General features: G+C 41.4%; 1 protein-coding gene across 3 annotated transcripts in view; it reads right to left on the bottom strand.

Annotated features, from left to right (window-relative positions):
* Positions 1-3579: 3579 nt before the first annotated feature.
* Positions 3580-15990, bottom strand: part of ldb2a (LIM domain binding 2a) — a 74801-nt gene continuing 62390 nt past the window's right edge. Inside the window, exons 6-9 of one of the 3 annotated variants that reach the window (XM_061251610.1) lie at positions 15189-15312; positions 13124-13174; positions 12297-12436; positions 3580-6984 (exon numbers count right to left, since the gene is read on the bottom strand). In XM_061251610.1, coding sequence (XP_061107594.1) covers positions 6754-6984; positions 12297-12436; positions 13124-13174; positions 15189-15312 — 546 coding nt within the window. In that variant the 3' untranslated portion in view covers positions 3580-6753. Of the gene's footprint in view, positions 6985-12296; positions 12437-13123; positions 13178-15188; positions 15313-15990 lie in introns of all 3 variants that reach the window. The other 2 variants (XM_061251611.1, XM_061251609.1) reach the window with 2 other exon arrangements.

Below are 15990 nucleotides of genomic sequence, written 5' to 3' on the forward strand. Positions count from 1 at the left end.
TGCTGGTGTATAGGTCTTGATGAGTGATTGAATATATACAGGGGCTGATCCCTTAACTGCCTGGTACGTGAGCACCAAAGTTTTAAATTTGATGCAAGCCATAACAGGCAGCCAGTAGAGGTTGCTGAGTAGGAGGGTGACATGTAAATATCTGGGAACATTGAATACCAGACGGGCTGCAGCATTGTGGATCAGTTGTAGGGGTCTGATGGCAGATGCTGGAAGGCCAGCCAGCAGAGAATTGCAATAGTCCAGGCGGGACAGGACCATTGTTTGGACAAGGAGCTGAGTGGAGTAGGTGGTGAGAAAGGGTCTGATTCTCTGGATGCTGTACAGGAAGAACCTGCACGCCCGGGTCACCGTAGCAATGTTTTCGGAGAAGGACAGCCTGTTGTCCATCACCACTCCAAGGTTTCTTGCACTAGGGGATGAGGTCACTGTGGTATCCCCTAGTGAGATGGAAAAATCGGAGATGATATGAATATGATTGGAAAGTGCGCTGCCAACGAATATGATTGGGCAGAGCGCTGTCGATGAATATGATTGGACAAAGTGCTGCCGATAAATATGATTGGGCAGAGCGGTGTCGATGAATATTATAGGGCAGAGCACTACCTGCCAATGAATATGATTGGGCATTTCAAAGTGGGAGAAAGTAACAGTACTGTGCTTCTCATTATTTTGATGATGATCAAGTGATCAATGATCACAATGATCAAGCACTGCACAGTTAAAATAAGGAAGAGTATTTCATGCAAAACGTTTTACATTAAATTGAATGTGATTTTTCATCATGCTGTAATTCGAATTTACCGAATAAAACATATTTTATTGACACTGTTTTGTATTTATGTTACTCTTTTCTGTGTGATGTTTGAGTGACGTGTTAAAATTACTTTTGCCAGAACTCAAACCAAAATATGATTAATTAAAAAATATAATTGTATATTGCACTCTAAATACAGATAGGTGTTGCTCATATCAGCATTACATTTCTTTCGTGTCCATGCCATTAAGAACTGCAGCATTGTCTGTTTTTATCAAATCTAATTTTGCAGTTGTACACTGAATGTATTGCAACATAAAAATAAAGACTAAAAACAAATGATAACTGCAATCTTTAACTGTACAAGTTTCATGCCACCTTGCACCACAAGATGGCAAGAGAGTACAACTGTATAACTTTGTGTATCATGCTTTGTATCTAAGATCAGCAGATGCTATCCAGCTTTTCTGTAGACTACATCTTGCCCCTCAATGTTGCACAAAACCTCAACAATGCCGTTTTTGAGCATTTTAATGTCAGTCAGACTACAACACAAAACAACACCAACTAAAGATGAAAAAATCCAACATCTATAGCCTATACATCCCAAAGCTCCAGTGAAGATAAAACATAAATGAGATTTGTTCTGTGTCTGACTTTCCGTAAACAATTTATACCATTTATACCAGGTTTATACCGTGAGCTATTGAAAATAAACCTATATACTCATTTTAAGAATTGAGCCATTGAAAGCAGGACTGGACTCAACACCTGCAGTAAAAAGGTTAGAATAACCACTGAGGTTAATTTCCTCAGAACATGGCATTAGCATTGTACACATATTTCAGAGCGAGACACAGGCAGTGATTGAGCCAAGTACACAGTACAAATCACACACCAATACAAGAGCCATTACATGGCTGGTTTATAACCCCGACTTCCTCTTATTTTATTTCATAAAACCAGGAACACCTGTGTTTTCCTTTTAAGTGATTGGGGAGAAAATGATAACTGTAGAAAAGACACCAAAGCCAGCTGTGTTGAGCACTGTGGTGTTAACAAGAGCGACCTCGCACTTCAGCGGCTGTACTGAGATGTGAGCGGGGTGTTACTAGCATCTTTATCTTTGCAGAAACGGTAAAGATGGAGGGAAAGGAAGAGGGATCTGAAGAAGGTACCGGAGAACTTCATCAACAGACATTCGACATGAAGCCTATCAAAGCTCTTGTTTCCTGATGCTTCCTTCCGCTTATTTCTGTCATCTGCGTTCCTTCGGTCACCGGTAGGTAATTGTAAAGTGATAATTGAGTACCTGCTGAAGTTCATGCCTGGTGTGTGACCAGGGCAACCAGGTTACTTTGAAGAAATGATACCAGCTTCCCTTAGCTTGGTCTTCAATGCCAGGTACACATAGGTTTTTTTTTTTCTACTGAGTAATTACTAAAAGATATCATGATAACGATGTGTCACCAGACAAGCTATCCATCCATCCATTATCTTAACTCGCTTATCCTGAACAGGGTCGCAGGGGGGCTGGAGCCTATCCCAGCATACATTGGGCGAAAGGCAGGAATACACCCTGGACATGTCGCCAGTCCATCACAGGGCACACACACCATTCACTCACACACTCATACCTATGGGCAATTTAGACTCTCCAATCAGCCTAACCTGCATGTCTTTGGACTGTGGGAGGAAACCGGAGTACCTGGAGGAAACCCATGCAGACACGGGGAGAACATGCAAACTCTGCACAGAGAGGCCCCGGCCGACGGGGATTCGAACCCAGGACCTCCTTGCTGTGAGGCGGCAGTGCTATCCACTGCACCATCCGTGCCACCACCAGACAAGCTAAGCAGACATTATATCAGACTTATGCACAGCTGGCATAGGGAATGAGACTAGTACAACCCAATGGACTCTTCATCCAGGCTAGAAGTTCACGTACTGACTGTCAGGATGTCATACAAGACTGCTTGACACATCACAACACTGGAGCCAAGCAGGATGAGTCACTCAGCTGTTATTTAACTTTAACTTGTTACACCGTGACAGTAACTTCACTCTCTTTCCCAGAGATCCAAGACTATGTAATGCATTGGCCATATGACAGCTAAATGCCTGCCTTTAAAACCTATGGTAAATCAATAAAGTTAGGAATACACAGCTTATACAGTACATGTTTCAAAGTCATTTCCTTTTTCAGAGTTTTGGCGCATGCAAAAGGTTTTGCTCATGCCAAGCACTATCTTGACCAAATTGCAATACATTTTTGATCGACTAAGTGTGCTGATTATAAAGCTAAACATCAGTAATGGTTTTTACAGGACATTACTGGAGCAAACCCTTTATCCCACCTCTGAGGAAGACAGCTAAGAAGGGCAGAATTAAAAATGAATAAAATATCTACCATCAATCTCAATATCTATCTGTGCTTGGAACTTCATGGTGATATTTGAAACCATTTCCTGAGCATAGGCTTATAGGTAGAAAGAAATAGAAGACAGGTGGCAATTAAGTGAATGTCACTTCAGTTCTATTGTGTGGCCATATTGAAGCCTATTCACTTTATTAGCAATATGCTATCTCTGTGACCCAATGCTATTTGCTGGAACGGCTTTGCTGTTTGACAGAATTGTAACCCTAATTCATTCTTCATTCCCCCCATAGTATTACACAAAGACTGGGATATGAGCACTGCCAAATTACATTGGCATGGGTTAAATGTAAAAGTACTTTCTCCCAAATTTGACAGATGCTAACGACCGTTGCTAAAAGTAAGTTATGGAGTAAGTCTTACGTCCACAGCAAAGTAATCATGTAAGCACAATTTATTGGCACACATAATGGCAAAGCATACATAAAATACATCAGTAATGACACAAAGACATATCTGCTAATATTTTACAAGTTGTGCTGTACGGTATTAATATGAGGTTCAAACAAAGTCAAAAAGGTGTTGGATTCCTTACAAACTCTCACATAAATACACAAAGGTAAGGAGAATAGTGACAGCTGAGGTTATCTTTTTTGTTTCTTTAGCAAAAATATCTAACATGACGTAAATGACCCCTAATGAAAAAGTAGCGTATGATAAAATATGAATTCTAAAATGCAAGGAATTTTTCTCAAATACATGAAACATACCAAATGCATTAGAAAATATATCAGTTTGTATGTATGCATATATTGTTGAATATACAGCTTATTTACATACATTGTAAAATATTCTACAATACATGCATAACATTTTTTATATTACTGTGGCAATGACTGCTTTATTTTGTGGCATATAATATCTCTTTTGGTATATTTTAAAAGGTAAATTCCTTATATTTAGAATGTAATATTTTGCCATATATATTTTACCTTTTCATTTAGGACAATAGAGATTAAGGACTAATAAAACATTAGAGTCAAGATAAGTACAATAAAAACACAAGAGTCTATTTAATCTAAGGAATGGTTCCAACAGATTTCAAATGTTTTGATTCATTGGCTTATTTACAGAGCTTCAACAGGTTTCCCAAACTGAATAACAAAACCAGATTAGTAAATGCAGCGAAATCAAAATAAAATCCTTCATTCTTATGTAATTGTTAACAAAACATTTGTTAGATTTCATTAGCAGTATTTCCATTTTCATTAGCAGTTTGTGTCAATGCTGCTTCATAGGATCGTAGCAGTGACACTACATGGCAAATATACAGCCTTTTTGTGGCAGGAAATAACTTCAGTAACTGTAGTAAATTTAGATGGGTTTTGAGGGCTATAGATATCTCTGATTCTGTAACTCTAATGGTCTAATAGGTGGACAAGCCAAATACAATGCTTATAAAAAAGCCACAGTATGGCACATTCTCTATATTTTACATTGAAAGTTTCATCCATGTTAAACCTCATTGAATCTATTCCTCAGTCCAACATTATTTCTAAACTGGAACCCAACTCTCCTAGCCCGGAATGGAGAGATAATAATGCCTGCGGCCCATTTTAATTAAGAACAGGAAAATGGCATGAAAAACAGATAACTGTGAGGGTGTTAATTAAGTGGTCTTAAAAATAGTTTTGAACAGTGTTAACTCTTAATGATAATGGTAGAAAACTTATAATGATTTGATTTATCCAAAAGTAAAATAAAATACAAACTCATACAAACAGTGGTTTGGAAAAAGACGACAACAATGCAATAGAGACGGCATAGATATTTCTGCCGACAAACGCAGAAGACCTGTAAAATGATGAATAATTGTATTAAGAAAATACCATAACACATGAGTGTGATGTGAATTGCTATGCCAGGCACTGAGAGAACCCAGTTAAGCCAGTCACTGTAATACAAACAGGAAAGTGCTCGATTTGAAGGAATTAACCTCATTCACAGGTCAATTGTGTGATTAAATTAATTTTAATTAACAAACTGACTGCCCTAGGAAGGCGGTTCTACCTTTGAGGGAAGAACTGAAATTATCCAGACTACACTGACTGGTAGCCATAAGCTACATTTGACAGCAATTCATATTGTACCTTAGTGATGAAGCTTGATAATACATTTTGTGACACTGGTTTTAACTAAGTATATATCATCATGCTTCAATCAATATGGCCATTATGAATTAAACCTCATTTTCCAGTTTTCAATAATTGCATATATACTCCACTCAAATTTTTAAAAATGTTATCACCTGTTTGAGAACCTGCCCCGCTGTCCTTATGTGATCTGAGCTTGATCCGTAACATTAAACACAGAAAAAAAATCATATAATCTTATAATCATGCACAAATGATCAAATAAGTGTTTCATTCAATTCCACTGCTCAATGAGTTCCTGTTTAAATTCCACGGTTGAGTAATGTCATTTGAAATTGGTATTCACTTTAATGCCAGTTCTGTGGTTTATCTCTGTTCTTCAGTTTGGGAATCACTCATACAACGGACAAAGGGACTGTTCAAAGTACAAAATTAATAAAGATGCACAGGCCATGTGTCTGACAGCCAAATACTTCAAGAGCTGATAGTTACATAGAAAAGAAAAAGCAATAATTTTGGAAAAATAGCAATACAAATAAATGCAAAATAATACAATAAATCTTTGTATGCAGTAACATTCTGCAAGAGCCATAACGCAGTGCTTGGAAAACACAATATGACAATATCATTCCCGTTTGAATCAGTCCATAGAACTGAATAAACAGATAAGAGTTTGTGTTCCATTAAAAAAAGACATCCAAAATGAGCTCACTTTTCAATTAAAATGCAAATATGCTGAAATCATTTTGCCGTTGCTAAACCCAGGACATTGGTTCAGTGCTCACACAACTCTGCCTGACCGCACACACATGTGTATGAGGTCACACTTCAGTAGAGAGAGAGAGAGAGAGAGAGAGAGGGCACTGCTTGAGTGGCCCTTGCAGTTCCCATGATTCCTTGGGGCAGGGGAGAAGCCACGGATGTGTGGCGAGGATGTTCTCAAATTTGTTTAAGGGTCAATTGCACCAAGTCAGTCTTTTGTTGAAACGTTTTGAGTTTCTTGATTCATTTGGAGTTCAGTGATCTGACATCATAGTAAACGACCGTTGGTAAAGCTCAGCCCAAAAGCACAATGGGAGTATCGAAGCGGACTGGCCATGTTCTTCAGCGCCTTCAAACTCCAAAGTTTGGCAGATTCCTAAAACAGCAGGTTCCTGTCAACACAAGGGAGACTCTGGCTGGGATCTATACAGAAGAAGAGTGCTTCCATCTTATTCAACTGTTTTTTTGTTTTTTTTACTACACGCATTTGTACACATTTATGTAAAAAAATGAATTGGTATTATGTACTGTATGTCGCAACCTTCTTCTTTTTATATTACAAGGCGAGTTGAAATTGTCTGAGGTTTCGTGAGAACCGTGTGATGCCGTGGAACGGAGGGGGTGTGTGGTGGGGCCCACAGGGTACAGTGTGTGGTCGGAGAGAGCGCCGCCCTGCAGGTCTGGAGGTCTGGTTTTCACTGCGAGGGCTGGGGGGCTGTGCTCTCTGGCTTGGTGTCCTGGCTGTTGGGCGGCTTGGTGTTCCAGGGGCTGTTGTTGCCCAGCGCCGGGGAGTTGTTGAAGTCGTCTTCGTCGTCGATGCCGTTCGCCGCGTCGTACTGCGTATTCTCCAGGCGGGTGATGAGCCGCTCGTCTTCGTCGCCGAACTCTCCGCCCATCAGCGTGGGCTCCCCGACCACCATCACGTCCTGTCGAGAGGGGGTCAGAGGTCAGAACAGCCACAATGTACCCTAGGTTCAACATACCCTATATACCTGACCTCAGCACATTACATTACAGTTATTTAGCTGATGCTTTTATCCAAAGCGACTAACAGACTACGTTACATTATTGGACTAAGTTTTAGACTAAGCAGGGGCCAATCCCACCTGGAACAATGTAGGGTTAAGGGCTTTGCTCATGGGCCCAACAGCTACACTGATCTTATTGTGGTTACACTGTGGCTTTAAACACCAACCTTCCAGGTCCCAGTCAAGCAACTTAGCCACTAGGCTACAGGTTGTCCCATCATCGATCCACTGATCCAGCATTGATCCGCTGTTGAACACTGGTGCATATGGTGGGTAATAGTCAATGTTGGAGGAGGTCCATTGTTACTTGTGTTGAACAAACTACTAATAATCTGTCAGTAGCCAATATTGATTGAATAGGTCCACTCTACATTTCAACAGAATGTCATCGGTTAGCAGCCAATGTTGCCAAACCATGCCCAATACTCATAAATAAGCTACAGTGTATGTCAACTGACAGCACACAGTTAGATACACATAAGCATGTGACTTAGTCACTAGCCAGTGTGGGCCAAAGGTTTTCACAACAAATTTGTTTTCTTTATTTACTAGAAGTGAACCGAACTGAGCTGAAGAGCAAACCACACTAAAGCTGCTGTAATATTATGATTATTTTGAGTCAATCAATAAATTAATGGAATGAATGAATGAATGAATATGCCAATCAATTTTGGGATTTGTCTGAGAACAATACTCGATCATAATGCGAGATTCAGTATCGATTAAAGTACAGATCCGGTCGAAGTGCTCCGTGTATTAGCTCCATTAATGCAAGTTGTTTTCTTTATTTAGGGTGACAAAGAACTCAACCATCCTGCGGTGTTTCCTGTAGCACCTTTCAGATTTCTCAACATGACCCCCCACACCCCCCACCCCCCGCCCAAAACCCTCTGTCGAGGAACAAAGGATCCGAACGCAGAGGTGAGGGGGGCCGCAGGCGACCCTGTGAACCCAAACGAGCGGGAGGACCCAGAATGCTCTCTGTAAATTAAACTCTGCGCGCTGACACGGGGTACCCGTCGCTCAATCAATACCAATCACAGAGAGTCTTTCAGTGAGCCGGCCCGGTGCGGAGGGTCAAGGCTGGGAGCGTTCGAACGAGGTGCTGCTGTGTCACACGGCTGCTTTTTTAAAGTCTGCCATACCCTTCCAAAAGGACGGTAGCAATGTTGTGTCAAGGTGTCAGGTGAACCCGAGCCGTTTCATTGTTCGGGACATTAATAATTTCGGCTCAAATGCTGAATAAACCATATTCACTACACTATGCAGTTTAAACTGTGCTATACGTTGCTGTATCAGTTATTGCTGTATTCGTTATGGTGAGGGACTGCTCGATGCTACACTGGGTGGTCAGGGATCAATGTTGACATGGCACATCACAAGACTGTCAAGATTATGGGCTTAGCTAAAATAGCCTTCTAACCTCAAAGTATGAACATGCTGCCTTGTTTTCAGCGTGTATTTGTTTTTATGCGGAAAATATCCTTCATACTCTTTTCCAACCCTACTGTGGCAGTGTTCTTTTGCCCTTCTACGTGTCTATGTGTCATATTGATGCAACAGGCCTCTTCGTCTCTGATTTCTCAACCCGCCAAAAAACTATGGTTTATTCCCGATAAAGTGCGTCGCCGAATACAGTCACCGAAACCACGGAAATTAGCAAATCATCCGGGAATTTTAACAACACTGAACTTAGAGAAAATCTCCCCCGCTCAACAACTCAAGAGTAGGCGAGTAAGTACGTCTCTGGTAACGGTCTGGTTCTTCCTATATGATGCCCCGTGCATCTTGTGACGGCGGGCGAAGATTAAACGAAACTCACTCCGCCGATCGCCCGCCTCGCCTCCGCGGGGGGCTCAATCCCCGCCCACCGCAGTCCCTGGTGACGGACGCGCGGGGGACAGGTTTATTTACCCTGGAAGTGAGATCCCTCGTCCTGCTACCGCTCCAGAGTTCCCCCAGCTGCCACCAATATACTTGACGTTCTGCTACTTAATTATGGTAATTAATTTAGGTAAGGTTTCGACTAAATAACAGTATACACACTGATTTGACAATTTGCATAGCTAATTAAGTCATTAGCAAAAACCTGCTGATTGCCAACAAGCCCTGAATTTGCCATCTGTTATTGCAGCCTGCCTGTCACCTACCTCTGTGCGGCAAACACGGAGCCAATTTGCAGAGAAAACACACAGTCCTTCCAGCTGCCGTTATATGAAGGGAGGACTGAGAGCACTAATTACAATTAAACTGATATCGCTTCCTATGTACTCATCTCATTAGGGCCAGCCTACCGGGTAATGCCGACTTGACAAGTGGCCCTGTTAGGCAAGCGTCGGAGAGCGCAAATTTGTCCGCAGGTTCACAGGCTATGTAATGTCATGTACTCTCGCGCCAGTTCAGCGACAGCAGTCACACGTTTGGAATCACAAACATCCGGGTCGGCTTATGCTGACAGGCCGAGATGGAGGCAGTGGGGTTTAGCACGGCACTGAACATACGGTCTTTACCGTTTTACATTTTTGTCATTAATTTATCAAAAATGATCTGTGGTTTAACCTGATATTTACCTATTCATCATCCTCATATGCGTATAATGTGAGGTTTGCATTTATGAGCTTAATCGTGTATCTTGGAGCTACTCATATCGAGCCAATTGTCAGTAAAAGTCAAATTTATTGCTTATTTAAATATCCAACCAAAGACCGTCCTCGATATTTACCCACTAATAGTACCGCCCAAGGTGCCTTTTAACTAGAATATCACCGGCGGTCCAGATGTGAAGCACGCTGGAATGCAGCTCGGAATGCAGGGTGCAATTCACCACAACCGCCAGTAGAGGTCACTGTTGAATACGCGATGGAGTTCACCCCCCCATCCCCCACCGAATCCCCCTCCTCTTTAGTCAACACCATGCGGAGACACCTGCATTGTTATTGTGAGCACGTAGGCGTGTACTCGGCGGCGAAAGTACAACTTCTCAGACAAAGCGAGCGGGCGTGCAACATATGTACTCTGTATGTTACCGTGTCTGCTACTGAAGGAGCTGGCGTAGGGGAGGGGACTGTAATGCCCTGTCCCATTACATACGGAGACGTATGCTAATGCGAAGGCTCGTAGCCCTCATACAACACAGTGGGAGAGGAACCAGGCAGCTAGACTGCTCTCTGGAAAAATAGTACTCTTTTCCAAACCAGACTACGCCCTAATTTGTAATCAATGCAGGCATCGTATTGCTGTTTCTGTGTGTGTGTGAATATGAGAGAGAGCAAAATCTCTGGCCTTATATAATGTATACTCTGGAAGCTTTTGCTTGGAACTACATTTTTAAAGCTTGACATCACGTCAGATGCATCTAATATACAAAATAATTCAAGGAGTAGTATTTTCTATGAAGGTGTTAGGCATAGGTAGGTCATTCAGTCTGTTCTCAGAGTTTCAGGAGGAAAACTACTCTCAGGAGCGTAAGTGAGAGAAAATTCTTATTTTCGCAATTCTGCTTCTAAGGAAGAAGGTAGCATTGCGCACAGGGGGAGGCTGGGAGATATTCAGCAGTGGCAGAACGGATTAGGACACTGCTAACGGCGTATGGCTCGACCAAACCCCGGCTGGCTCTCCGAAAACCGGACACCCTCTCTCTTCCTGGGAACGGGCATGCAGGGACGGTCACCTTGGACATAGACGGAAGCTTCCGGAAGTAAATAAATAAGAGTACATAAGAGACGCGTTGTACAAATGCTGCTGTTCTGCAGTTCTCTGGGGATGAAACCATGTCAGCACCCTTGCTACTGAATCTGAATCACTGGGTACATTAAGCGGAGAAATGTAAAAGTTGCGTAAGCCAGCCATTTAGGGCATAAAACCACATGAAATAAGGAGGGGTTCAACACTCCGGGTCTCGAAAGCGGTACATTCAAAGGTATGACGGTACAATAACCCTATGTAAACAGAAACTGAGAGCTTTGCTTAAGATCAGAGGGCCGTTTCCCTGATGAATGGCAAGGCTGGTGCGCTGTGTTGAAACCCTATGGCCCTCATGTTTTAACACACGGCTCTATGGGGAGCTGGCTTGGATCAAAAGCAGCCTCGTTCACACAAAGCGGGGGGCAGCGTGAGGTAGTCAACACAACGCTCTCTGCGTAAGTGAGTCATCTCCTACTACTGATACCCACCTCCAGTGGCACAATATTCCAAAACACTCCATAAACTAACCGAAATATGATTCTTCGAGAAAAGATGTGTGAACCAAAACAACTGATTTTTAAAATATGAAACTAAAAATGTTGTGTTTAGTGTACAAGTACACTTGAGTATGCTTACGTGCATGGTTTCGCATGTGGGTTGTGTGTGTGTGGGTGTCTGTGCGTGTGTGTGGCTGTACAACCAGTGTGTGCGGGTGTCTGTGCGTGTGTGTGGCTGTACAACCAGTGTGTGCGTGTGCCTGTGAGTGTGTATGCTTGTGTATGTTTGTGTATGTGTTCCTGTGTGGGTGCATGTGCATAACTGTTTATGTGTGTGTTTAACTGTATGTGTGCGTGCATGTGTGTGTGTGCGTTTGAGTGTGTATATGTGTCTGTGTGTGTTTAAGTGTGTGTGTGTGTTTATGTGTGCGTGTATGTGAGTGTGTGTGTATGTGTATGTGTTTAAGTGTGTGTGTGTATGTGTGTGTTTATGTGTTTGTATAAGTGTGTGCATTTGTGTGTATGTGTGTGTGTATAAGTGTGTGCGTGTGTGAGTGTGTGTACATGTGTGTGTGCATGTGTGCGTGTTTAAGTATGTGTGTGTGTGTGTATGAGTGTGTATGTTTGTGTGTGTGTGTATAAGTGTGTGTGCGTGTGAGTGTGTGTGTGTATAAGTTTGTGTGTGTGTGTGTATGAGTGTATATGTTTGTGTGTGTGAGTATAAGTGAATGTGTGTGTATATATATGTGTGTGTGTATACGTGTGTGTGTGTATAAGTGTGTGTGTGTGTGTGTGAGTGTGTGTTGTGTGTGTGTGTGTGAGTGTGTGTGTGTATAAGTGTGTGTTTGAGTGTGTGTGTTGTGTGTGTGTATGTGTGTGTGTGTATAAGTGTGTGTGTGTGTGTGTGTGAGTGTGTGTGTGTGTGTGTGTGTGTGTGAGTGTGTGTTGTGTGTGTGTGTGTGTGGGCGTGTGTATAAGCGTGTGTGAGTGTGTGTGTTTAGGCGAGAGCAGCAGAGAGGAGATGCTTACAGGTACCTGGCTGGAGAGGCTGAAGTTTCCAGCAGGACTGCGCTTCTTGCTGTTGGCGTTGTTGCCCATGCTGCTGTTGGACGCGCTGCTCGCAGAGTTCTTCCTTTTTCTCCTCTTGGTCGTCGTTTGTCTTGTGGGTTCTGCCGTCAGACACACAAACGGACACAATGTACAACAATAATAATAATAATAACACAATGCATACAAATGCACTGCCTACAGTACACATAACACACAGGCACTTCATAGGTGACAGAAGATTCACAGCAGCAGCCGGAGAGGGATTCGTTACACGATGAGCAGTTAATAAGACAAAGTTTAAAAGTGATGTTTTAGCATCAAAATCCCTCTGCTGCTGTCACTAAACCATGCTTTGCTTTGTTTAGAGGTAAAATCAAACAGCATTCAAACATCTCCCCAAGCATGCACTAGTAAGAGAGAACTACCATGTCATTGTTGTTTCATAAATGCTCAACGGTACAAGAGCGTACTTCAGTAGAAGGGACTTGTGAATATCATATCATGCATATATTAAGCATTTCCCGATAAGAAGTGGTGGAAATGATGTTCAGCAGTTTTCATGCACTGTGGAGTCAGACTCAGCTGTGCTCCAATCTGATTGGCCCCGCTGGTGAGGAAGTGAAAACTACTTCAGCCACCTCCTACGGGTATCCAGACAGGTGCGACTGACACATCCTAGACCCAGCCAATGACAGGACCCCCCAAAAAATGTATTTCATGCCATTCCAGCTGTGGCTGAAAGCATTCGTATATCGCCAGCTCACTGAATGTGCATTAGAAGGTTAGGAGATGGAGGGAAAGAGTACCTTTTTTGTGATTTGTAGTGAAAATTTCCGTTTTGAAGTTCTGTGGGTGTCCTGCTGAAATTGGAGCCAGAGGGAATTTTATTCATTAAAGTAATTAGCGTCCATAAAATGGAGACAAACAAATACCTGCATGACAAACCAATAAACTGGATGGATTTGAAATATGTGCATTGGTAAAACATCTGCCAGTTGAGAAACACCGTTTGATTGGATTACATTTACTATATCTGAGGATACTGTCTAAATTGCCTTGTGACATAAAATATAGACATGCAGTTGGTAAGTACATACTGTATGTAGCAAGTAATATTTAAGCCCCAAGAAAAGTTATTACTGGTTACTGCTTAAGAGGGTTCAGCCATAAAGGCCAAATGCTTAACCTTTGACTCACAATCCAACTAAAATGTTGTTTGTGAATCCAATATTTGTGTTGTCACCTTTTAACAAATTTATACAAGTACAGTATACTTTTATTATTTTTTATTAATTCAGGCAGTTGTCAAAGTGACTTTGTGTCAGACGGTAGAAAAATAACACTTAAATGCATTTACTAAGTTATGACTCATGCCCTCTCACGTACTGTATTAACTTACAGGGAAGTTTTTGCTTCTAAAACATAATTATGGGACTGTTATCCACTGGGAAAAATATTATTTTCAACTCAAGAACAATAAAAGTATTTCATCATTTAAAAGACGAGCAACTGATAGTGACATTTACCAGAATGTTTAAAACTGAAACACATTTTTGTGGTTCTTACTAATCACACCAAGGGAGATGTTTTATTATTTTTGAAGTGAACAAAAAAGTCATGTAAAAGGAATGCGTTTGAGGACGTACAGAGAATTCCCTGTAAAGCTCTGCTTTGAATTGTCGCAATCTAATATGACTCTCTTCCTAAACGCTGCTTTAAAGACACACCTAAAGGCTTAGCGATAAAGTCCAGCACTTCCTCAAATTATTGACGCATTTGAAATGAGCCAGATTTCCAAAATAAGTCTGTTTCAGCTTATCAGTGCACAGGCTGTCCTTCCTTCCTCTCAGAAGCAGAAACGTTTCCAGGTTCGGAGAAGAATTGGAGGAAAGACGAAACCGGCAGTCGTAAAGAAACACGCAGTCGGTGAACGCGATATGGCGAACCTGTAGCAGCGCAAGCGTCATCGTATGTCTGACAAGTAAACCCACAAACATGGATCATTTCATCATTCTGACAAATATTTCACATTATAACTGAATATATACAGTATAAGTGCCGTAATTTCTACAGGGTGAAACCTAAAATGTATACACATACCCTTAATTAAAAGGGTATATAAAAATAAATTTGCTTAACCATTATTAGCAAGCCTGTCGTTTTCTTTTAACATGGATTTAGACAGGAGCGGTTTTCGGTGAGAATTTCAAAATGGGTGTACAAATGGACATTGGCCCTCGATAAAGTTGATTAAAAAATGCTTGCTGCAATGAACTTAGTACACACTAAGGGGCTTGACTTAACACAGTAGCATTCTTTGTGCCTTTTAAGGAAACACAGAGACACTTTGATTCATTGGACTGTGGTGACTGTGATAGATGCGTGCTGGTGGAATTCAGCCAAATATTCTCTTGCCAATAGAAACAAAACTGCCCTTCACATGCCCTCAACAATACAGTTATACTCAAGAGTCTGAAGGCTAGTTCCTCTGTGACTCCTGACTATTTCGGCCATGAGTTATGTCACTATCGTGTACCCACGTCTTCTATATTCTTTTAGAAGACGTGTTTAGAAGATTTTTGTTTTTGTTATTATGATTATTATGCTTATTACTGACCAGATTTCATAATGTTGATTTGTGAGGCTGACCTGAATTTTTAATATCCATTTAAAAAACTCAGTATTTACACAGGCAACTTGGTTTTTTGTACCTTGCTCAAGGCCAAAACCGTAATGCCGTCGCTGCGATTTTAACCAGATTACAATTGATTTTAATATGAGTACAAGGTGTTTCTTAAAGCCAAAAACCACACAGTTTCGTGAGCTACATGCCAAAACAGCTAAGCAAGTTCGCAATGGACTCTGGGATACCTGGTGGAGCCACCATCCTTTGCCACTTCTGGAACAGGCAGGTTTTGAGACAGTCTCGTGGGCTCAGGTTGTAGGTTTTGTGCCTGGACATTAGCTCCTGCATTGGCTCCAGTATGACACACAGCTGAAAGCACATAACGGATACACTAAGCATACAGTTTATTCGCACATACACTAAAAATAGTAATTGGATTTACTTTAAAAAATCATGGACAGTGGCTGGTTGATTGCTTGATTAAGTAGTTGGTACAGGTACTTAATCAGTTGATGTCCCATATACTTAATAATACTGCGTGCAACCACTGTCCATATTTTCCTGGAGTAATCATCCTTACACCTCATCATAGTAAATAAACAGATTTATAGTTCAGAAGGGCAATATTCAGAATGATTATAAAATACATAATTACCTAAATGAGGAACAATTATATTTACATAAAAAATACATTGTTCACATATAGATCCCCTACATTATATCCACTGGGTCAAACCAATTACATTTATTTTAAATAAACATCAATATGCATTTATTCAACCACAACACTGCATGATGTATAGTTCCTGTATATTTCATTAAGAATGAATTTCACTAGTAGATATGAAGATTGTATTGGAACAGAGCTTCACCACACTTTGAGACCTTCACTTGGACCTTTCCCCTGTTATTACAGTGGAGCGTGACGCTAACGACGACATCCGTCTGTTTTAGTATCTATTTCTGTGGAAGGTCCCATAATGAAATCCTACATATGTGGAATGGAATTAGCTCTAATAAAGAACCCACCTCCATGACAGTCAAAAG

This window comes from Conger conger, chromosome 8, assembly GCF_963514075.1.
Source record: "Conger conger chromosome 8, fConCon1.1, whole genome shotgun sequence".
Classification (NCBI taxonomy): Eukaryota; Metazoa; Chordata; class Actinopteri; order Anguilliformes; family Congridae; genus Conger; species Conger conger.